The 24,862-nt window shown below is 46.5% G+C and overlaps 1 protein-coding gene across 1 annotated transcript in view; it reads right to left on the reverse strand.

Moving 5' to 3' along the window:
* ACSF2 (acyl-CoA synthetase family member 2) overlaps positions 1-24,862 on the reverse strand; it is a 38,296-nt gene that overhangs the window by 11,405 nt on the left and 2,029 nt on the right. Inside the window, 12 exon segments of the mRNA XM_080922429.1 lie at positions 134-179; positions 182-230; positions 480-501; positions 504-636; positions 784-806; positions 809-844; positions 847-877; positions 1,392-1,557; positions 1,902-2,020; positions 2,586-2,639; positions 2,888-3,016; positions 3,341-3,536. Of these exon segments, the coding sequence (XP_080778555.1) occupies positions 134-179; positions 182-230; positions 480-501; positions 504-636; positions 784-806; positions 809-844; positions 847-877; positions 1,392-1,557; positions 1,902-2,020; positions 2,586-2,639; positions 2,888-3,016; positions 3,341-3,536 (1,004 nt within the window).

Consider the following 24,862-nt stretch of genomic DNA (forward strand, 5'->3'; position numbering starts at 1 on the left):
GACACTTGGGGGACTGTCCCTTCCATCTGCATTTCTACAGTGTCTTTCCTACCTCCTCTATAAAAACCTGGCTTCACCAGGGCTATGGAAACCGCCCTTTCCCCAGGCCTTTCTGCCTTTGATGGAGCCTCACCTCCGCGTATGGTTGTGCAGTCATAACTGGAGAAGTCCGGCTGATTCGATTCAGAATGTCCACAAACATCGTTGGTGTGCCGTACAGGAGGGTGCCTCTGTGCAAAGGAAGGACACAAATTAGTTTAGATGTGAGAGGGACCCCGTTTTTCCCCACCTCTCATGAACTCTCAGTTGAGGGCTGAAATCCTGGGGAACAGAAGCTCGGGAGGGGACCTGTCCTTTGGTCCCCACTCCCACCCATCCCAGGTGTCCTGGCTGGAGGAAGGAAGCATCATAGAAAAGGAGGGTGGGTCCAGGAGTGAGGGTCTTATCAGCCCACAGGTGGCTTATCCACCAATGCCCACTTCTCTCTGCTGATGGCTTCAGTGCCTTCTTGCCATTGAAGCTCGGAGAGGACAGGAGGAGAGTGACGCCATGCACCATAGACACCATTGTGCCCCCCACGGAGCCCAGGCAGTGGTACAGGGGACTGGGCAGGACCAAGCGCAACTCCTCTGCAGTCTGGAGATGGAGACAGGAGTCTGGGTCTATCACAGAGCCAGTTCTCCGGCCAGCAGGGGGAGCCCACGCAAGCTGCCTCGCTCCTTGCCCAACTCTTCCCCCACAGCCTAGATAAACCTCACCAGGGCCCACCCATTCCAACCTCACCTTTGTGGACATCTTCAGACGCTGCCTATCAGGATGGAGTTGTTTACGATGTTGTGATGGAAAGAGTGGCCCCCTTGGGGTTTCCAGTTGTCCCCTAAGAAGATAAGCAAGTGACAGCTTGTCCTTTTCCTCCCTGTTTCCTTCCCATCCTCGGCCACTCTGCTTAGGGGGGGCCTGGGGGCGGAGTCAGAAGAGTAGGCTATGGTTGTCCGGAGTTCACTTCCTCCTTTTGTTTATGCACAATGAGCTGTGCAGGGCCAGATGTTGGTATCCAGAATGCAAAAAAGAACACAATACCTCCTCCTTCATCCAGTTTACATGTCATGTAAGCTGGCACAGAGGATTCTACCACTGCCTGGGTTTAGGAACGCTCTGTCTGAGCCTGACTCTCCTTAATGAGCTCTATGAGTTCTATAAGTGTGTCAGCCTGCTCTGGACTGGAAGCAATAGGAACCAGAAGGGAGAAGTGAACCACACCAAACAAAACCAAACAAAAGATCCCAAAACACCAGCTGCTAATTTGCTGTCATCTTTCTGCTGTTTTCCCTCATCCCAGGGAGGGGGGCCTCAGGCAGGGCACAGGCTGAAACTGGAGACTGTTGTCCTACCGAGGTAAACTGGATGTTGATGGGGTCATGACAGGACAAGAACTGCTGGTTGTACCGCAGCTGGGCTAAGTTCTGTTCCTTGCCACCGGCTGCCACCACGTCATCCAGGAGCAGGGTCCCGGGCAAAGGGGCATCCACTGAGATGACTGTGGTCAGGTCTGGGAGCCTAAGAGACAGAAAAGATAGTGACAGGCTAGAGAGATGGCTCAGTGGTTAAGAGCTGCTCTTCCAGAGGTCCTGAGTTCAATTCCCAGCAACCACATGGTGGCTCACAACCATCTGTAATGGGATCTGATGCCCTCTTCTGGTGTCTGAAGACAATGGCAGTGTGCTCATGTACATAAAATAAATAAATAAAACTTTATTTAAAAAAGAAAGAGAGAGAGGAAAGAAAGAATAGGCAGTGACAAATGGCTAAAAGACAGCCCAGGAAGACATCAGCGCCACCTTGGGAAGGAGGTAAGAATCTGCAATGTCACATGATATTCCCCCAAACCAAGACACACCCACCTCTTACTCTTCAAGGCCCCTGGCTGGGCCTTTTCTAGCTCGGGGCAGATCTGCTTCAGGATGTTGTAGTATTGCTGGCTCTTGAATTGTTTAGGAAACACAATGCCTTTGCAGCCTACCTGTGAGAGAAGAAGTCCCCTATTTGTGGTCAGCAGGAAGCCCCAAACATAGGAGGCCTCAGTAATCAGTAGTTTTCTTTCTTATATATCTGAATGGCTATCCTGACACACCCATGTAGCAACACACATCATTGCCTCCAATGCACTCATGTGCACCCCACTCCAGAACACACACACCAGTCTAAAAACACACACACCACATCCCTAGACACACATAATCAGACACACACACACACACACCAGTCTAAAAACACACACACCACATCCTTAGACACATATAATCACACACACACACACACAACAGTCTCAAAACACACACACCACATCCCTAGATACATATAATCACACTCACGCCCACCCATGCAAACTACCCAAACTACCCTGACATACACACCCCAACCAGAACAGCCTATGTCTGACCCTCTCTGTGGAGCTAAGACCTCCTTCAACCATACAAAGCCTGAGGAAAGACACTCCATAATGCTACCCACTGAGCATGCCCTTTCTCATTTAATTAGCCCCTATAAAACCAGAAATGCCCCTCTCCACCAGGAGCAAGTGGTACCTTTCTGAGGACATATTCCAGTTCTGAGGATTGGTAGGCTGGGTTCACAGACACCTAGGGAAACAGAGAGAATATGCCAGCATCCTGAAAAGATGCTCCAATGCTCTTACTGCTCCCTTCAGAAGGGGCAAAACAGCAAGTGCCCCACACTCAGCTAGGGTTCCTTGGTGAACCTGGGATGAAAGCCCACTAAGCCTAAAGCCAGACAAAACTGGTTTAGTTCCGAATCTAAGAAGTTCCCCTTGAATGACATCCCTCCATATACCAAGTTAACAGTTGTACCAAGTTAAACCCCTTCTTACCAGGATAATGCCTGCCTGGGCAGTGGCCAGCTGAATCAGTACCCATGCATAGGAGTTGGGTCCCCACATGCCCAGCCGGTCACCCTTTCGAAGGCCAATGCTCAGAAGACCAGAAGCAGCTTTGTCCACCTGGCCCAAACATAAGGGAATAAGGGGTGAGGTAAAGACAAGCAGGAGGGACCCCTGACTCCTACTCTCTATCTTAGCCCAGGAATTAATCAGGAACAAAGATTTCCAGGCCTCAGTGGACTCAGTGCAGGAATGGAGGAGCACAGGAAGTACTGGGACAGGAAATATCTAGATCACTTCCACCTGTCTCCCAATGTCCACAGTGGGGTCCTCGATGGTCCCTTTCACACTGCCCCACAGCCATACACCCACTCTACAGCCCTACTCAACTACAGCATCTAGGGACCAGCCGCTGCTCTTTGGAGGTTCGAGGTCAGTACTTACCTCCTCCTTGAGCTGTGCGAAGTTCAGCCTGATGTTCTCATGGAGGATAACCAAAGCTTCTCTGTCGGGAAACTTCTGCGCTGTGGCATCAAGGCATCTGCCCACAGTCGTGTTCACAAGATGGGTGTCGGTGTGGCCCTGAATGTAGCTGAGGCCACCGATGGGCAAGGGGTTGGTACAGTTCACCATTCCAGAACTGTGGAGAGGAACCATGGACAGGTCTGCCTGGCACCAACACTCCAACTTAGCTAATCAGGAGTCTAGCTGTCTACAATATGTTGGTATGTTGAGGACTGACAGGTTCTCTCTAGGTGTGTGTGTGTGTGTGTGTGTGTGTGTGTGTGTGTGTGTAGCACTCACGAGCGACTACTATAGCCCAGGCTGGCCTCAAATTCACTATGCTTTAGCAGAGGATGTCCCTGACCTTCTAGGATGACAGACGTGCACCACCACATCCAATTTCATTCTCTGCTAGAGCTTGAATTACATCCTCAGTCCCTCCCCAGATCTGTAAACTTAGACTACCCTCTCTTACACTCCTTTCCTAATCAAGAGCTTAATCTCCAGGCAGCAGGTTAGGGACCAGGTCATCCTATGGCCAAGGGCCTCCTTCACCTTCCTGGAAATGATGAGGCGTCCAGGGGTGACTGGAGAAACTGATGCAAAAACACTGCACCTGCGCCCCATCCCCTGCCTCCTGGAGGCTGACAGTTGCTGTGGTTCATCCTAGGGAACCAGTGAAGCCCATGGTTGGACCCAGAGCTGGGGTCCAGGGTTTTGGATTTCTCGGCTCCTTGGTGATCTCTTCTGGGTCAGAAGTCCAAAAGATAGAAAAGGCAAGTGGTTTAGGGACCTGATGGTAGCATTAGGAAAGGCTGATAAACGGTCTGAGTAAGAACTGTGTGCCTGGAAGAGAGTCCCACACTTCACCGGCAGAGCCCCCAGACTCCCATTTGAAGATGCTACGGCAAAGCAGAGGCTATTGCATCCAGAAAGGACCATGGTACTTAGATGGTATGGTTACTACAGGACTAGGAAGAGCAGCTGGTGCCCCAGTAAGGATGTCCTACGATCCCTGGAAACAAAACCCCGCCTCCTTTCCATCACCCTCAGGGAACAGGTTTCTTTTGGCACACACCCGGAATCTCAGCAGCCGGAAAGCTGATGAGAGGAGGCCAGCCTGAGCTACACGTGCCAGGCCAGCTCCAGTTACTACATAACAAGACCCTGCAAAACAGGTGCGAATGATGATGACGGATTCTCAAGGTGAGGAGGCTGCTTAGCAAAGATGCCAAGGGACAGAAAGGATGGGGAATAGGTAAGTTGGAAACGGAAGCCAGCGCAACTGCTGCATGTTACTGTCAGGCCTGCTCTGCCCGCCCTTTCTTCTTTGTATTCATCCCACGTCCGATCATCAGAGCACCTAACTTCCGTGTCATTTTTCCGGACCTCTACCAAGTGATACAGGAGGGTAGGGCAGTGTTAAGGAAAGAGCAGTTTCTCTAGAGTTAATAGTCCTAGAAACTCGGGGCGGAAGAGATGGCTCAGTGTTTAAAAGCATGTGGCTGCGCATTTTCAGAAGTTCCAGGGTTCAATTTGCAACTCGCACAAGGCAGCACATAACAGATAGTTGTCTCCGGTTCCAAGAGGAAATCAAACTCCCTCCTCTGGCTGCCACAAGAATTGCATGCAAGTGATACAAAGCCGTCCGCGCAGACCAAAAACAACAAACAAAAACCCAACGCGCATACAAGACGTACAAAGCAAAAACATAAAATAATAAATGAAAAATGTTTTTTAAAAAAGAGTTCTAGAAACTCATACCAGTATAATTTGCTCATAAAGAGAGGAAACACCCCAGCCATTTAGACAAGTCAAAGGCCGGAGAGATTTTACTTCTCTGCACACACCCTGAACACCTGCCCCCAAGCACAGCTGTTTCTCTCTTTTTATGTTTTTTTTTTTTTTAAAGAACTGGGGCGCGGGGTGGTGGGGGGAGGATTTTAATAGCAATGTGTGGTTCTTAATGAGGAGGGGAGAAGCTGAGAGTCGAAGGAGAGTCCATCAATCTCTCAAATAATAAAGAAAAGTAACAATGTAGCTTCAATTGGGGATTGCAACACCCAAGGAAGGCCCTCTGCTGCCAGGTGGGACTGGAGCCAAGTAGGTGCTGTGAAGGATCAAGAGGCACAGCACAGGCTCCACTAAAGGTGCCTTTAGAGAGTCCGTGTGTGGGAACTCAAGCCCAGACCTGTTTTCATAAGAGAACAAGGAAGTTAAAGACAAAACAACATTCTTTTGACTTCTCCACGTTGGCAACTCATGCATTCACACTTCATGAGCAGCCTAAGTGTCTGGGACATAGGAAATACCCCAGCAAACAACTAGCTGATCATGGACAACCCGGCCTAGGGCTGTAGCTTAGTGGGAAACCATTTGCTGTATGTGAGGCCCCAGGTTCAATTCTCAGCACTGGAAGGAAAAAAAAAAAGGTAAAGCAAAGAATCTAAACACACATCTTTCCAACAGGCATATAACATGCAGATTAAAACTATTACCGTCTTTGAGGGGCCAGGAAGATGCCTTTAATCCAGCACACAGGAGGCAGACGAAGGTGGCTGGCTGGCTGGCTGTGAGTTCAAGGTCAGCCTGGTCTACAGATTGAGTTCCAACACAGCCAAGGATATACAGAGGAACCTGTCTCAAAGTAACCAAAGCCAACAACAATAACCAAACCAAACCAAACCAAACCAAACCAGAAAAACCTATTAACCTAGCCCAGGGCTTGGGGGGTGGTGGTGTAGAGACAGGAGGATTCCTGGCTCACTGCTAGCCAGAGAATAAATGAAAGGTTCTGTCTTAACAGCCAAAGTAGCTAGAGCTGGGGAAAATGATACTTGGGGTCATCTGGCCTCTACATGCATGTACATATGTATGTTCAAGCACACACCTATAGCACAACCATGTACATCTGCATGGGCATGTAAACACATGCACACAATTATGATGAATTACTAGTCCATTTGCACTAAGAAGGTAAACACAGAATCCGAGAAAGTGACCCTAAGGTCATGAGGCTTTGCAGAGACTGGAATCCTCCTCCATCGCTGGCAAGAGTGTAAAAACTTTTGTTCCACTATCATGGAAAATTGGGTGCAGTTCTTCCAAAGGTGACACATGTAGAATCACTATGTGACCTAACAATTCTACTTGTAAAAATTCACGCCTCCCCGCCCCCCCTTGAAGCAGTGCTCAGACTGCTCAGTAAAAATGACCGGAGGCTGGGATTGCAGAGACCGCTGTTGATGAGGCCCCCTGTCATTCAGCCATGAGGACATGGATTTGGATTCTTGGTGCCCTGCAAAAAGCCGGCACTGTGGCTGATGCCTGCAGCTCTCGGAGAAAGGAGTTAGCGAAGCAATCAGGAGGTAAAGGCTCTTGCTGCCAAGCCCCATGACCTGAGTTAGAATGATTCCTAAGAGTGGGAGTGAATAACCTCCCGGACCCCGGTGCTAACCAATCTGCTTTTGTTCTGTTGTCCGTCCAGCAGCTCCTCTCTGTTTACACAGCCTGCCATTCATTAAACAGAATGCGGCCTCCTAGGAATGAAAACAGGTTGTTGAGAAGTTTAAGCAACGGAGGCTAAGGATGTGGCTCTGTGGGTGGAGTACTTGCTTAACAGGCAAGCAAAATCCGGGATTTGATCACCAGAGGTCACAGAAACAGGACCTGGTGGCTCAAAACTAGAATCCCAGAACTGAGAAGATTAAAGCAGTTCAGAAGTCAAGGTTTTCCCAGGCTTCATGAGATCCTGCCTCATTCATTTAAAAGAAAAGGATAATTTTAAACATATATATATATACTTTTTAAAGAAAGTATATGAGTATTGCAGGATATTTGATCATACTGTTGTTTCCTGGAAAAATCTGTTTGTAGTTGTGGTCTCAACCTTAGCACACACCTTTAATCCGGGAGCTTTCTGCTTGAATGCTGTAAACAGGATTAAATAAAGTCACCCATAGGTCAAGAGTTGGAGCAAGCAACCAGTTGACAGGAAGTGAACATAGGATTATTAAGAAATAACCATAGAGAGTAAGAGGGGGTCAGGAGGTGAATAGAGAGACACATAGTGTTGGGATTCTGTAAACCCCACCCCTCAATTACCTGGCAGTAGCCCCCAGTGACCTAACACTATAAAAGGGGCTGCTTGCCCCCTCCTCTCTCTCTTGCCTCCTGGCTCTCTTGCTCTGCCACCCCTACCCCTCCTCTTTCCTCTCCCTTCTCCCCCTCCCTCCATGTACTCATGACTGGCTGGCCTCTTCTCTACTCCTCTACTCCTCTATTCCTCTCTCTCTCTCTCTCTCTCTCTCTCTCTCTCTCTCTCTCTCTCTCTCTCTCTCTCTGCCTTTACCACCCTCTTAACTCCCCCATGACCTGAATAAACTCTATTCTGTACTATACCATTGTGTGGCTGGTCCCTCAGGAGGAAGGGATTCTCAACATGGGCCCTCCAGAGGCATCTCCCTTGCTCCCAGGTCTCACTGCACCTCCATGGGCCATATGCCCCCCACTCTCTTCATCCTTCCCCTAACATTGGTGCTGAAACACGGGACGTCATCTTTTCACAACATTGGTGCCCTGTCATCTTTTCCTTTCACACAGGAAGTAGAAGGGAGGGACATTCAGTTTGAAGGAGTTTTTTTGTGACAGTGAACGAGGGGACTTATTTTGGGAAGTCAGCTGAGGGGGAACTTCAGCTGGATGCTTTCTCTGCCTCTGAGGTACCAGGCTTACACCCAGCAACTGGCTTCCAAGTATTGTAGATTTATGTTAAGGCAATACATGATTAGACAGGGAGAGGAGGTAGGGAAAAGGAGAGGAAACGGAAGAGGAGGAGTCAGGGAGTAAAACGGAAGAGGAGGAGTCAGGAGAGAAGGATGAGCGCACTGAACAGGAACAGAGGACTGTTCACAGCAAGTGAGGGGGATTTTTTAGGAGGGAAATAGAGAGTGTAGTGGTAAATCGGCCAAAATAGACCGCAGTTTGTTTTCCTAATTACTGGATTGTGTTTTCATTGAATGGGTTTATTTGGGTTGAAGAGGAAAATGCAAAATTGGGTTGAAAAGGATATTGCAACAAAGTCTTCATTTGTCAAACTGATAACTACCCTCATGAAGACTGGGGTTAGCTCTTCAGAACCGGAGGGAAGGGTGAATGCACACTAAGTAGTTATTTTGCTGTGATTTGCTGTGTGGGTGACAGATTTTAGCTGCACTTAAGAGCATAGTCTACTTCCTTCTCTGGAAGTTCTGTTTTCTTCAAGCCCTCCTTAGCGACTCATTGGACCTACACTAGCCCCCAAAGACACACAAATCTGAGCTGACAGACTCTTTGACACTGGAAGGGATGGCCAAGTTACTAGGCTCTGTCAATCCCTACTCTGAAGATTGATACCTTAAGCTGAAACAGGACCACACAAATTCAGAGGCTGATCTCTGAAGCCAGGTTGGGATATTTGTGCCACCTCCAGCACGGAACGATCCAAATGCCCATTCAACATTATAAAAAGAAAATCTATAGTGACTTATTGCTTGCTTGTAAGTTCACATAGAAAGGACGGCAAAGGATTTAGTGACCGAACCAGATAATTTGAATGAATCTTATAAAAAATAATGTTAAACAAAAGACTTCAGAATCAGGTGTGGTGATGTGCCTTAGTCCCAGAACTCAGGAGGTGGAAGGAAGTGAGACAGGCTAGGAAGACTGTAAAAGAAAGGATCATGGGAAGGAAAAGTTACATGATATCTAGGAGTGTGGCTAAAATCTCTCCCTTGCTAGAAGCTGAGTTTTCCAGCACAATTAACAAAACATTACAATCTGGTCTACAGTGTCAGTTCCAGGAGAGCCAGAGCTACATGGAGAAACTCTGTCTCAGGTGGTATAGTATAGATTGCTCATGTGAAGAAAATGATCATTTTTTTGGTAGGGATATTTGAAGTAAGAATAGTAAAGCTCATAGATAGTAGATAGATAGATAGAGATAGATACATAGATACATACATAGATAGACAAACAGATATTCACCCAGGCATGGTTCGGCTGTAATTCTAGTACACTGAAAGCAGCAAGATTCGCATCTCAACACAAACAAAATTATAAATAAAGGCAAGTAAAATTAAATACAAAGAAATGCTGGAGAGATGTCTCATGCAGAGAACTGGGATTTAGAAGGAAGAGAAAGTTAGGAAAGAAGGAAGGAAGAGAGACAGGGAGGGGTAGTATGATGAGTGGGGCACACCTATGGTCTGGTAAGAGGTATTTAGAAGTTACTTTTGCCACAGGAAAGCCTGGCACCTCTGTTCTCACTTGGCACCTGTCCCCTTCACTTTACACTTACTTACTTCTGCACTACTGAAGTGTCTACCTAGAAGGCAGAGATAAGGATCTCACGTCCCTTCAAGGTTGAAGGCACACAGGTACTCATCCTACTAAATTTGCAGTCACCTAAAAGGGCCTGAGGCAGGACAAATTACAGACAAGACAGTGGTTCAAAGGTAGAGAGGCTACAAAATGTATGTGTGCACGCATGCTTGTGGGCACGTGTGCATGCTCATGCACTTGCTCACACGTCTCTGTGGATGCTTGTGCTACAGTGCACATGTGACCTGTGGAGATCAACATTTGGATGTTGGCCCTTTCCTTCCCATCTTGTCTTAAAGCAAGGCATGCAGTCTGTCCAGCTTTTCCATGCACCTACTATTTTGTAGGAATCAGATTTGTTCTCTCTTGCTATCAACAGTCGATCTTGCTTCCTCCCAAGGCTGCAGATGGAAGCCACACCATGGCCAGGAATGCTTAATCACCAACACCACCCGCTCACTGTCCGAACTCTCTAAGTCCAGCACTCATGTGGATGTCCCAAAGATGGCCACATTGACTAGATTTCCTATGTAGAGTTTTGGGTTGGGTGGATGAACAAACATATCCTGTTGGAGTGTTTTTGTCCTAGAAGTTCCAGTTCTCTGGGAGCCTGAGGCAGGAGCGCTGAAGTTCAAGACCTGCTCCTATATCCTTTCCTTCCTCTTTCCCTCCTTCCTCCCTCCCTCCCTCTCTAACCCCTTTTTTGCTTCTGTCTTTCCCTCTCTCCCTTTTTTGGTCTTTCAACCTAACTCAGGGTGGCCTGAAACTCCTGTATAATCCAGATAAATACACCAGAAGTAGGAGGATCAGATGTTTAAGGCCACCCTTGGCTATCCAGTGAGTGTGAGGCAAGCCTTGACTGTATGGACTGTATGATATCCTGTCTCAAAACAATAACAACAAACAATAATAAAATAAAATGGAAGAGAAAATGTCAAGGGCCTCAGAAGGAATGACAGTGCAGCGCTTGCCTAGATATGCAAGGCCCAGATTAGTCTCCAATAAGCACTTAATATAAACATACTCTGGGACCAGCAAGACCAGTGGGTAAGAGCACTTGCCTAGAAGCCTAACAATCTTGAATTCAATACCCCAAACTCACTTAAAAGTAAGAGAGAACCAGTACCACAAAGTTGCCTTCTGCCCACCACACATGTGACTTGACACTCAGGTGGCCCCCTCCACACAGAAATAATAATAAATGACTAAAAATTTAAAAGCACACGTTTCAAGGTCTTTGGTATATGTCAATATAAAGTTTTTTTTTTTTTTTTTTTTTTTTTTTTTAATCCTTTTAGGGCTGGAGAGATGGCTCAGTGGTTAAGAGCACTGACTGCTCTTCCAGAGGTCCTGAGTTCAATTCCCAGCAACCGCGTGGTGGCTCACAACCATCTGTAATGGGATCTGGTGCCCTCTTCTGGCCTCTAGGCATATATTCAAGCAGATTGCTGTATACATAATAAATAATAAAAAAAATGTTTTGGGGGGATCAGAAGGGAGTACACCTTTGTGAAGGCAACTGGAGGGGGGGAGGGATGGGAGTGGGGCAGGGTAAAGGGATAACATCTCAAATGTAAATACAGAGTATCTAATAAAAAAAAAAGAGAAAAAAAATCTTGTAGAAACTAGGTAGTAATGGCCCATGAGGTCTTTAATCCCAGCACTTGGGAGGCAGAAGCAGATGGATCTCTGAGTTTAAGGCCAGCCTGGTCTACAGAGAGAGTTCCAGGACAGCCTGGGCTACAGAGAGAGTTCCAGGACAGCCAGGGCTACAGGGAGAAACCCTGTCTTAAAAAAACAAAACAAACATCAAACAAAAAACCTTGTAAGGATTAAGCTACTTTATTATTATTATTTTTTAATATTTTTCTTTCTTTAAGATTTATTTATTTGTTATATATACATTGTTCTGCTTGAATCTATGCCTATATGCCAGAAGAGGGCACCAAGATCTCATTACAGATGGTTTTGAGCCACCATGTGCTTGCTGGGAATTGAACTCAGGACCTCTGGAAGAGCAGTCAGTGCTTTTAACCACTGAGCCATCTCTCTAGCCCTATTATTAATTATTCTAATTAGTAATTTATTAGTCATAACCAATAAATTAAACAGCATGTTGCTGGACCTATTGGCTATTTTTTTTTAAAGTGACAAGCATTACTTTAGTGTAAAATATGTACACACATCAACAGATAATGCTAAGCAAGCCAAGAAAACACCATCTGTTAAAGATTTCTAGATTAGAGAATCCAAGCCAAGGTGGTGGTGTCCCGTGCCTTTAGTCACAGCATTTTGAAGGTAGAGGCAGGTAGATCTCTGCAAATTGGAGGCCAGCTTGGTCTACAGAGGGAGTTCCAGGATAGCCAGGGCTACACAAAGAAAGAAACCCTATCTTGGAAAAAAAAATTAGAAATTCCTCTACAAAAGAAGTCCTTTTCTAAACACATTATGCTTCTCCTTTCAGAGCATCCCTGTGCTGGCTGGTTTTGTGTCAACTCAACACAAGCTGGAGTTATCACAGAGAAAGGAGCCTCAGCTGAGGAAATCCCTCCATGAGACCCAGCTGTAAGACATTATCTCAATTAGTGATCAAGGGGGGAGGGCCCAGCCCATTTTGGGTGGTGCCATCCCTGGGCTTGTAGTCTTGGTTCTATAAGAAAGCAGGCTGAGCAAGCCAGGGGAAGCAAGCCAGTAAGTAACATCCCTCCATGGTCTCTGCATCACCTCCTGCTTCCTGACCTCCTTGAGTTCCAGTCCTGACTTCCTCTGGTGATGAACAGCAGTGTGAAAGTGTAAGCTGAATAAATCCTTTCCTCCCCAACTTGCTTCTTGGTCATGATGTTTGTGCAGGAATAGAAACCCTAACTAGGACAGTTCCAATAAGAGGTAGAAGTTTGTGTGCTCCCTGCAGAGTTCATTGTGCACAGTGAGTTCACCCTGAAGTCTCAGATATGCATTCTGCAGGAAGAGGGCAGAGAACAGCCTGCGACACACTGCTTATTGTCAGGATAAGGTTTCCTGGATACCAAGCCTTGGTCCTGAAGGTAAGACTAGAATAACACTCCAGAGAGAAATAAGAATCCACCCAGACGACCAGCTTCATGATGCAATTTCTAAGAAAGTCAATAGAGAGACTTTAAGGCAATTCAAGGAATAAGTGATTCTTCTTAATGAAAAGCAGAGGAGGCTGGGGATCTTGCTCTGCTGGTAGAGTGCTTGCTGCCTTTGCAAAGGAGGGGTGGGGGTTGCTTCTGCCCTAGGGGTTCTGACACCCTCCTCTGGCCTCTGCAGGCAACCATACACATGCATATATTCACACACACATACACACAAATCAAAAATAAAATCTTTTGGTAAAAGCCTTCTTGTGGGGGCTAGAAAGATGGCTCAGTGATTAAGAGCATTGGCTGCTCTTCTGGGGATCACAGTCTGAGATGTGAGAAAGCCAAAGTTGGTATTTCCAGGTCCCAAGTCACCGCTGGTGAACTGCACAGAGTAGTTGAGAACAGGGGCTGGAGAGATGGCTCAGCAGTTAAGAGCACTGACTGCTCTTCCAGAGGTCCTGGGTTCAATTCCCAGCACCCACATAGTGGCTAACAACCATCTGTAATGAGACCTGATACCCTCTTCTGGTATGAGATAGCTACAGTGTACTTATATAGAAAATAAATAAATCCTTTTTTTATAAAAAAGTTGAGAACAAAGTGTCAGGGGTCCACAGGCCCTGGAGGGGCCGGAGAGGGGAAGAGCCCTAGCTTAGCTCACTGATGAGGGTCCTAGGTTGGCTGTTCTTGGGGCTGGAAGTGCAGAGAGACTTTCTACAGGATAATTAAGCAGCGGCTCCGTAGGTGGAGGCCTGCTCCATGCTCCACAGGGTAGTCTATGAAAGAGACAGTCCTTGGTTCCAAACTGTCTATTGGTTGTTCATCATGGAAAATGGATACACAGTGTATCAACTTTCAATGTGGACCTGAGATTAAACACTTTTTTGCAGGGAGGAATGTTGGGGAAGGGAAGCTTATTGGCTAAACCCTCAGGGCTCCAGGTACCTCGTTAGCATGGAGAGCTCTGTTCAGGGCCTACATGACTGCAGGTCATGTTTCCTTATGTGGGAAGTATTCCAGGCCAGGAATCTGGCAGTAAGCAGGGAGGCACCTAACATCTCAAGTGTGCAGAGTTTCAACCCGCTCTACCCACCAAGCTTCCTGACATGGTTTATGTATGGTCCCACAGACTACAGTCAAAATTGCCTTAGAGAGGCTGGGGATGTAGCTCAGTTGGTGATGTGCTTGCCCAACATGCTTGAAGCCCTGTTTTTGATTCCTTAGTGCAGCATAAACTTGCTTGTGGTGGTACACATCTCTAATTCCGGCACTTGGAAGGTAGAGGCAACATCAGAAGTTCAAGGTCATCCTTGACTACATATTGAGTTCAAGGCCAACTGGGGCAGGGGTTGGGGATGGTTCTGAGACCCTGCCTTAAATAAAACAAAGACAAGCACTTTTAATCCCAGCCCTGGGGAGGCAGAGGCAGGCAGATCTCGGAGTTTGATGCCAGCCTGGTCTACAGAGTGAGTTCCAGGCCAGAGGAATGGTTCAGGCTCTAATAGCACTCACTGCTTTTGCACAGAGGGCCCAGGTTCCGTTCTCAGCACTCACGTGACAGCTGAGAACCATCTATAAGTCCGCTGTCAGGTGATTCGATTCTCCTTTCTAGCTTCCCCAGGCATGTGCGTATGTGCCGCACATACATACACGTAAGCACAATCACAAAATAAAAACAAAACAAAGCCAAAAGCAACGATAAAATCAGAAGCCTTACGATAGAGGGCAGAGGTGGAGCTTCTGCCTGGAGCATCTAAGGTCTTGGGTTCCACTTTCAGCACTGTACTAGGTGCAGGGGTGTGTAAAAAACAAACAAAAAGCCTGAACAAAGCTCCCCCACTAGAAGATTTAAAAAAATTAACTAATAAAACCAAAAGTGATGGGGCTGGAGGGACAGCTCAGCGGTTAAGAGCACTGACTGCTCTTCCAGAGGTCCTGAGTTCAGTTCCCAGCAACCACATGGTGGCTCACAACAGTCTGTAACTCCTGTTCCAGCGGATCCAACATCCTCACGAAGATCTATGTGCAGTCAAAACAGCAATGCACATAACATCGAAGTGAATACATTGTAGAACCCATCGAGGATGCCGGAAGCTGCAGAGCAGTATCTAGAGCCAGGCTGACTGTGAGTCGCCCTTTTAGCATCCCTCAGTGAGATGCTCTCCTCAACCGTAGCACTGAAAGCATCTGGGGATTAGAGAAAGGAAGGGAAGCAGGGAGCTGCATGGTCTGTTGCAAGTCAGTCATGCCAGCATCTGGAAGGCAGAGGCAAGAGGATGGGGAAGTTTGGGAGTTCAAGACTATCCTCAACTACACGGTGAGTTTGGAGTCAGCCTATGCTATCTGAGACACTGTCTCAAACAGCAACAATTGAATTGAGAAATTCACTTCAATACACTGGGGTATGTCTTGCTTTCCTTCTAAGCTCCTCTCTTTTTCTTAACTCTTGTGCTTAAAGTTTGTATTAAATATCTTGGGGAGGGGAGGTGTATGAGATGGCTCAGTGGTTAGAGCACTGGCTGCTCTTCCAAAGGTCCTGAGTTCAATTCCCAGCAACCACGTGGTGGCTTATGGCCATCTTCAGGCATGTGAGTGCGTATACACTAAATAAAATAAGTCAAATAAATAATTATAAAAATAGATCTTGTGGTGGGGGTTGAGAGACAGCTCTGTGTGACTTGCAACCATATGTAACTCCAGTCTCTAGAGATCTGATGCTCTGGCCTCCTGAGTACCATGCAAATATAGATATGCAAGTACACACACATACACAAACACACACACACACGCACACGCACACGCACGTGTGTGTGTATGTATTCTATCTTATATTTTCCATATATTATATTAGGGGACAGTGAGATGGCTCAGCAGGTATGTGATGCTTGCTGATAAACCTGAGGACCTGTGTTAAATCCCCAGGACCCAAACAGTGGAAGGACAGAACTGGTTTTCAAGTGTCCTTGAAAGGTGTCCTCTAACCTTCAGACAGGTGCTGTAGAACCCATGTGTGAATTTATAGATAAGTGTAATAACAAAATTATATTTAAACTCCTCTAATAAAACCTTAATCCTATTTTAAAAAACAAAAACAAAGGGCTGGAGAGATGGCTCAGCGGTTAAGAGCACTGGCTGCTCTAACAGAGGTCCTGAGTTCAATTCCCAGCAATCACATGGTGGCTCACAACCATCTATGATGGGATCTGATGCCCTCTTCTGGTGTGTCTGAAGACAGCTACAGTGTACTCATATACATAAAATAAATAATTTTTTCTTAAAAAAAAAAACAAAACAGTAAGAGGTTTGCTTCTGGAAGATTGTTCTCTCCTCTGCAGCTCATCCACAGAGCCACTGCAAGAAACCTCCACCTAGAAGAGCTCTCCATAGGAGCTCCCCGGGGATCCGCCCACGGGGATCAACCCACAGGGATCCCGGCTGCCCTCAAGCACGAGCTCTTCCTCTCTTTCATTTGCATCGCTTGACTCAGCGCCTCAGCTCAGTCCTGTCCTCGGGTGCCAGCTTACCTTCCTCCTTTCCCAGCACCGACCCAGAATCCCTTTGGAATCTGTCCTCACAGCTCCCAGAGACCCAGAGAGTCTCACACTCCCTGTCTAGCCCCGCCTCACAAAACCTGGACAGAAAAAGCAGCTGCCTGGATCCGGGATCTTCAGGTGGGGTCTGTGCCCTTGCATCACATTTTGGACGGGGGCAGCGAGCAGTCGTCACCCTCAACACAAAGGATTCCTCTTATTATCTTTTTTTTTTTTTTTTTTTTAATAATCTCTGTAAGAACTTAGGCACAGAAGCCATTTTTTGGAGGTTTTTGTTTGATTTTTAATTACATGTAGATATGTGGATATGTGCATGTCAGAGACCAGAAGTACCAAATATCCTGTGATCTGCCTGGAGATGGGTACTGGGAATTGAACCAGGGTTCTTAGGAAGAGCAGCCATCCCAACCGCTGAGCCATGTCCCCCACCCCAGCAGGAGTATTCTGTTTTATCTGGGTCAGACACAATCAGAGCAGAGCTGGGCTCCAAGAACCCACCGAGCAGAGATGTTGATAAAGGCTGAGCAAACAGGCCCATGAGGAGAAGTCTCTTCTTTCACTCCCTGAAAACGTTATCTATTGGCTACGGTTCTTGGAAGTTGAACCAGAGGTCAGCAGATGGACCCTGTTAGAAAGCTTGAAATTCCCCAGACTCTGGGCCAGGCCTCCTAATTTTTTCGAAGACCTCTAGACAGGAAAGATAGGCAGGGCTGATGCCAGGTGCCCAAAACTGAAGAATCACAGAAACATCTCCCAAAACTTAAGTCAACTATTAACAAGTATCATGCCAGACGACAGCAAAGCTTTTAAAATTAAATTGAAAGCAATTGCCACTTAGACCCAAGTCATGAACTAACAGTGACCTTTGTTCCTTCTCCTCACTGGTACCTGTTGCTAGGCCGGTGAACTAGCTAGCTGGGGCCCGAGACCTGAGATTGATTCCTGAACACAGATAAAACCAACTCCCACATGTTACCCTCTGACCTCCACATTCATGACATGACGCATACATCATAAATATAATTAACTTATTTTTAGTTACTGATTTAGTTAATTAATTAATTAAAAATTGAGACAGTGTCACACTACATAGCCCTGGCTGTGCTGGAACTCTCTATGTAAACCATGCTGGCCTTGAACTCAGAGATCTGCCTGTTTCTGCCTCCCAAAAGCTGGAACTAAAAGTGTGCACCACCACACCCAGCATAAATATGATTAGGGAGGGCTTTGACAGGTTTTCTCTGTGTAACAGCCCTGGCTGTCTGGGAACTAGCTCTGTAGACCAGACTGACCTCAAACTCTGAATTGCTTTCAGTTGCATTTTAAAAGCTTTGCTAAAGACTGGCGTGATACTTTTCAAGATTTGACTTAAGTTTGGGAGATGCTTCTGCGACTTTTCAGTTTGGGGCACCTGCTTCTGCTTCCCAAGTGCTTGAATTAAAAGTTGTATGCCACCACCGATCCACTGATTTGTTTGTTTCTTAAACAAGAAAAACACAGGGCTGTCAGTTCCCCAAATTGCAAGAGAATTCAGTACATAAGGCGCTGAGGGTCCCGCCCCTAGTTGCTTCTGATTGGTAAATAAAGTTGCCGGCGGCCAATGGCTGGGCAGAAAAACAGAGGCGGGACTTTAGGAATCATGGGCAAGGGGACTGAGGAAGAAGAACAAAGGGTAGACCTGGGAAGTTCAGGACAGAGAGACAGCCAACATGTAAAAGTTGAAGATCGTGGGCCCAGGAGGGTAGTAGGTTGGGTCCGAGTGTCCAGGATGGCATATAGGTTCTAGTAAGTAATAATTCAGGAATATCAGGGGGAGAGTATGCTAGCCACACGGAGGTTTGGGAGAGGTTGAGCTGCTTAGGGCCTATTAAAATAGAAGGCTGTGTATGTGTGTCTTTCATTTGGGAACTCAGAACACTGGAGCAAGAAACACGGACTGCCACGGGCATTTTGAGAAGCATTAATTGCCCATTGCATCACAGGGCCGTTGGAGATCTAGCGAATACGGCTCTAACATAATCAGGTTCTCAGCACCATGTCAAGCTCCTAACTGCCTGTAATTCCAGCTCCATTAAACCCATCATCCTCTTCTGGTCGTGAAGTGAACCTGCACTCGAATACACCCCCCCCCCCCACACGCTTAACTAAAAGTAAAACATCAAAAAGAAAAAGAAAAAGGAAAATGTAAACCATCACTAATATAAAGGCAAGCAAGTGGGCCAGGCATGGTGGTTCATGCCAGGGAACTTAGCACTTGGGAAGGGAGGAAGGAGGGTCAAGTGTTCAAGGTCATCCTTGACTAGAAAGTGAACTCTAGGCCACCCTGGACTGTGTGAGAACCTGTCTTCATGACACAAACCCCAAATCACTATGTGCCTTCTGAATAACTACAGGATGGTGGGGCTTTGGCCATAAAAGCCTCTTCCTGCTGTGGTCAGCAGGGTGCAGAGGTTTATAACGGGTCAAAGTACAGAGAATAAACAATCGTCTGCCCACAGATATAAGGAACATCCAGGCACAGCTCAGGGCACATCTCAGAGGAGGAGGTGGAGAAAGTGTCAGAGCTGGGGAAAGCAGGACATGTATGGAGTGCTCAGTCACCAGAGCTCACATCTGCTGTGATTTCCAGCACATCCTGTCGTGGGCAGAGGAGGGGTTACACCACTCCCTGCCCCCAGAGACTTCTACAAATTTAACAGTTGATAGGGGAAGCATTTTCTTCATCGGTGTGGCCACTGGTAAAGAGTCTGTGCTCCTGTGACTGTCATGTCTCTGTCCCTGTAAACAACCCTAATGTAATTCATCCAAACACACCCATGCACCCCATGATAGTAGAAGGAGGACCTCTTGGGGGGCGGGGATGAGAGGTACTATGGGATGTATATGATTTCATATGCACTACGCTCGTGTGCGGAAACATCATAACGAACCCCAGTATTATGTGTGATTAACATGTGCTATGAAGACATTGAAGATGTTAAAAGAACATCTTGATGCCCTGCCTTTTAACAAAATAAAAGTATTGCAGGGAGAGAACAAAAACGAAGCAACGCCAAACAAATGAATCTGAGTAAGTCACCCAAATATATGTACCATGTGTATGTGTGTGTACCATGTGTGCCTGGAGTCCACAGAGGCCGCAAGAAGGCATTGGATCCTCCGCAACTGGAGTCACAGAGGGATGTGAGCTGCCGTGTGCATGCTGGGAACTGAACCTGGGTCCTCTGCAACAATAGCCAGTGCTCTAACCACTGAGCGTCTCTCCAGCAACTAGCCTGCTTTTTTCTTTAAAAAAAATTTTTTTTCTTTTAAATGAGTACACTGTAGCTGTCTTCAGACACACCAGAAGAAGGAATCAGATCCCATTACAGATGGTTGTGAGCCACCATGTGGTTGCTGGGAATTGAACTCAAGACCTCTGGAAGAGCAGCCAGTGCTCTTAACCACGGAGCCATTACTCCAACCCCCTAGCCTGCTTTAAAAAAAAAAAAAGTATTTATTTTAATCTTAAGTGCGTGTGTAGTGGGATTTATCTTGTGTGCCTGGCCCTTTAAGAATCCTTATCGGTTAGGACTGCCTGACCCTATGAACTGGGCTTGCAGTGAGAAGAGAAGGCAGCTGAAAGTGAACTGGGCGATCGGAGTGAGAGAAGGGTGGGGTATGACAAACAGAAAAATTTAAAAAGTACTAAAGCAAAGTATGGTTGCTCCTGCCAGTGATTCCTGTTACTCAGCAGGCTGAGGGAAGAAGATCACTGAGTTTGAGGCTAACCTGGGCTACCTATTAAGTTCTGGATCAGCCTGGGCTAGTCACAACCTGCCTCAAAAAAGAAAAAAGTCTATAGGTTTAATGCCCCCTAGGGCACCTAAAGTAATCAGACAGGGAGTCTTGCTGACACAGTCAAGGCACTCAAGGTCAGCCTCCTTCCTCCCGCTCCCTCGAAAACCATCCTGATATTATTGTCCCAAGATACCACCCCCTCAGCCTATCTGCCACCAGTCACCTGCATCCTTAGGGGACTTGTTGCTCTAACTTTCAGACACTAGTGACTGACTATAGCATTGATCAGCAGGAAGGAATAACCCCGGACACTGGGTTTGAACCTGCAAACCCAGTGTTACATAAACTTCCTGCCTCCGTATCCCAATCATTGAAACTGCAGCATGTACTGCTGTGTGTGCTTTTTTCTCATACTAATTTGGGAGTGTATGTTTGAGACTGCCTTATCCTGAAGTAGTTACAATCCTAGTTTTCTTATGGTGTGTTGGGGACAGAACCCAGGGCCTCAAGCATCCTTGACAAGCACTAACCATTGAGCTACATCCCTAGCCATAAAGCTCTGATGTTTATCTACTACACATATGGTGATTCACTGGCACCAGCTACAACCTGCAATTACTATTCCAGAAAGTCAGTATGTGGGCTGGAGAAATGCTCCGTGGTTAAGAGCACTGACTGCCCTTCCAGAGGTCCTGAGTTCAAATCTCAGCAACCACATGGTGGCTCACAACCATCTGTAAAGAGATCTGATGCCCTCTTCTGGTGTGTCTGAAGACAGCTGCAGTGAAGCCAATATGTGCTGTGACAAATAAAATCTAAAACATGGACATTAATAAGTGGTGGTTTTCTTAACCCACAGCCATTTGAACAGTAATCATAAAGAACTCAAAAACACCATGATATTTTTATTTTGTTTTGTTTTGTTGGCTTTTTGAGATAGGGTTTCTGTGTGTAGTCCTTGCTGTCCTGTAACTTGTGCTGTAGACCAGGCTGGCCTCGAACTCAGAGATTCACCTGCCTCTGCCTTCCAAGTGTTGGGATTAAAGGTGTGCATCGCCACTGCCACAACCACCAGGCTAACGTGTTTTTCATAGAGCCTCAGAGAGCAAGTGTGTGGTGTACATGTAAAATCCTACTTAATATGTAGCCAAGGCTAACCTCAAACACATAGTGAGGCAGTATGAGTGTCATAATTGTTAGGATAACCTGGTCTAGAGAGTTCTTGACCAGCTTTGCTACAGAGTGAGACCTTGGTTAACCCAAAACCCTTGTTGCCCCCTTCCCTCCCCAAAAGTACAGATGTGATAACTCACATTAAATTCAGCATTTGGGAGGCAGGAGGGGTGTTATGAGTTTGAGGCTATCCTGGGCTACAGAATGAGATCCCAACTCTATAAAAATCAAACAAACAAGTGCACTAAATCTAGTCCTCAGTGGTGGTGCCAGAGAGATGACTCAGCAGCTTTTAGGTTCTTTTGGCCAAACCTGAGGAGAACCAGAGCTCAGTCTCTGGGACCAACATGGTGGAAGGAGATTGTCAGAAGTTGCATGAACAAATGCACACAAGTAAATGTTTCTGAAAATGTTTAAAGGAAAAAAAGAAAAACAACTTAGACCTGAAGGTACTGAAACCAACTTAGTGGCTGAACTCGCATAGTATGTTCAAAGTCGTATATCTGAAACTCACACCCATGACAGTCTCTCTCTCTCTCACATATACACACACACTCATATGTACTTGACACAAGCTGCAGTTATCACAGAGAAAGGAGCCTCAGCTGAGGAAATGCCTCCAAGAGATCCAGCTGTAAGGCATTTTCTCAACTAGTGATCAAGGGGGGGAGGGCAGCCCATTTTGGGCGGTGCCATCCCTGGGCTGGTAGACCTGGGTTCTATAAGAAAGCAGGCTGAGCAAGCCAGGGGAAGCAAGCCAGTAAGTGACATCTCTCCATGGCCTCTGCATCAGCTCCTGCTTCCTGACCTCCTTGATTTCCAGTCCTGACTTCCTCTGGTGATGAACAGCAATATGGAAGTGTGAACTGAATAAACCCTTTCCTCCCCAACTTGCTTCTTGGTCATGATATTTTGTGCAGGAATACATTCTCTCTCTCTCTCTCTCTCTCTCTCTCTCTCTCTCTCTCTCTCTCTCTCACACACACACACACACACACACACACTGCACAAACACACTGTGGTAGTTAAATATGGTACCCTCTACTAGATTTGGAATCACAAAGACTTGAGTGTATCCTTGAGGGTGTCCTCATGGAGGGAAGCAAAGCTACCTGAACATGGCACCATCCCCCAGGCTGGGGTTCCAGACTGCACAGAAAGGAGAAAGTGCTCCGAGAGCGGCATGCGTTTTCCTCCCTGACTGTGTACACAGTATGACAACTTGTCATATTACACCAACTTTACATATGATGCCTGCTCGGGCCACCAGGCCTTTCCTGAGATGATGGACTTTAACCTCAGACCCTGAGCCAACATCAATCGTCCTGAAACTGTTCTGATCATGCATTTAAGTAAAGAAAAGGACCCGTATAAACAAGGAGGAAGAAATAAAAAGTAGAGCTGGGAGTGGCAGCTTCAGTCTGTGACTCCAGCATGTGGGGGGGTGAGGACACCTGTGTCCCAGGCCTCTCTGGGTGACATAATGAGATCCTATCTCAAAACCTAAAACAAAGAGCCAAAGAGATGTTTGAACAATGAAAAGCACTGGCTTCTCTTCCAGAAAACCCGAATTCATTTCTCAGCACCCACATGGTGGCTCACAACCATCTTGAATTCCACGGGATCTGACGTCCTCTTCTAGCCTCTGAGGACCCCAGGCAAGCCTGCAGTACACAGATTTACATAAAGGAAAGGCATCCCTGTGCATAAAAGTAAATTTTTAAAAATTACTAAATAAAATAAGTAAGACCACAAAGAAAGGAAGAAAAAGAAGACAAAAAGGAGGGAGAAAAAAAAAATCTTGAGACCAAAAAAAAAAAAAAGTAACTTTGGAAACCAAGTAATGATTTTAAGCATGATATGGTTCAAATAATTCTCCAAATTCACGTATTACCGGTTCTTAGAATAATCTTTGGGTCATGAGGCCTCTGCACTTGGGAATGGAGTAATCCATCCACGCTTTTGTGGAGTAATAGGTTACGGAGGGATAGCTTTGATTTGGAATGGCTCTCCCTGGCATGTTTTCTGGGTCTTACCACGTGATGCTCTGGGCCATGTCATGATCCAGCAGATGGCCCTCACCAGTGCCAAGCACATGCTGGCACTGTGCCCTTGGACTCCTATCCTTCGGAACTTTGAGTTAAATGAACTCTGAAGGGAAGCTTACAAATTGCTCTGATTTCAGACGTTCAGGTATAGCAATAGAGAACAAGCCATTAAAACTCACTGAGCAATACATTTAAGATCTGTGCAATTTTCATATGTCATAATACCATAAAGTCCTATGATCACTCAATATAACCTCCCTGAAGGAACCCACAGCCGATGAAGGAAGCAAACTACAAAGAACCACTCAGAGGTAACAACCACAATAAAGAGTTTGAGCACAGGGCTCCGCTCACTTTTGACGTGCAAAGGGAACGGCTGGCCGATGTGCCTTTGTGAGTACAAAGGGGAAGCAGTACATGGGAGTTTGAGTGTAACAAACTCTTCCCTCAAAATAAGAGAGTAGAGGGTGTCATTTGTATAACATGATTCTAAATTTGACCCCTGGTACTGCAGGGGAGGGCGGGGAGGGGATGAGGGAGGCAGGGAGAGAAGGAAGAAGAAGAGGAAGAAGAAGAGGAAGAGGAAGAAGGATAATGATGGGTTTTTTTTTGTTTTGTTGTTATTATTATTGGGGTGATGGTGGTGGTGGTGGTGGTGGCTTTTATTCTTTTTAGAGACAGGCTTTCAATGTGTAACAGCCCTGGCTGTCCTGGGACTTACTCTGTAGACCAGTCTGGTCTTGAACTCAGAGATCCATCTGCCTCTGCCTCCTGAGTGCTGGACTTAAAAAAGGCACAAGCCAGTGGTTGCAGTTGGAGTCAGGGATGGGGGCTGGCTCAGTATATCTGCCCTTTGATGGTACTGCTAAAGTCCAGATCAAGTCTAACTGGGGTCAGTTCCACCTCAAAGGAAAGGCGGAAAGCAGAAAGCAGTGGCTACTAACTTCTTTGATCCTCTCCACCCACAGAAGACTACCCGGTAAGAATTCATTAGCAACAAACTAACCACATTTAGAGATTAGGCAGCATGCCTCTTGGTAATCCACTCGTGTAGAGGAGCCAGGGTTGTAGCTCAAGACAAGCTAGCTTCAAATTCTTGTTCTTTCCTGTTCAGCAAAAAGCAGCAACCTGAGCCAGGCATGTTTGATACACCCCTGTAATTTCACGGCTTCAGAGGCTAAAACAGGAAGATTAATAGCTTCAAGTTGCAGGTCAGCCTGGGTTACACACCAAGACCCTGCCTCAAAAACACAAAGAAAACTCAAACATGGACCTGGTGTTCTGGGCAGCAGCAAAGCCTGCCTGTAATCTAATCAGAGGGAGTGGAGGACAATAGCTTCCCACACAATGCCTGGAGCACTATTGAGTGCTCCCCCTTGATTCCCTTCATCCTCCAGCCAGTTCGGATCTGAGTCCTATGGGCCTAGGTGACTTGTCCTCAGAGTT

Source organism: Micromys minutus (assembly GCF_963924665.1).
Source record: "Micromys minutus genome assembly, chromosome: 10".
Lineage (NCBI taxonomy): Eukaryota > Metazoa > Chordata > Mammalia > Rodentia > Muridae > Micromys > Micromys minutus.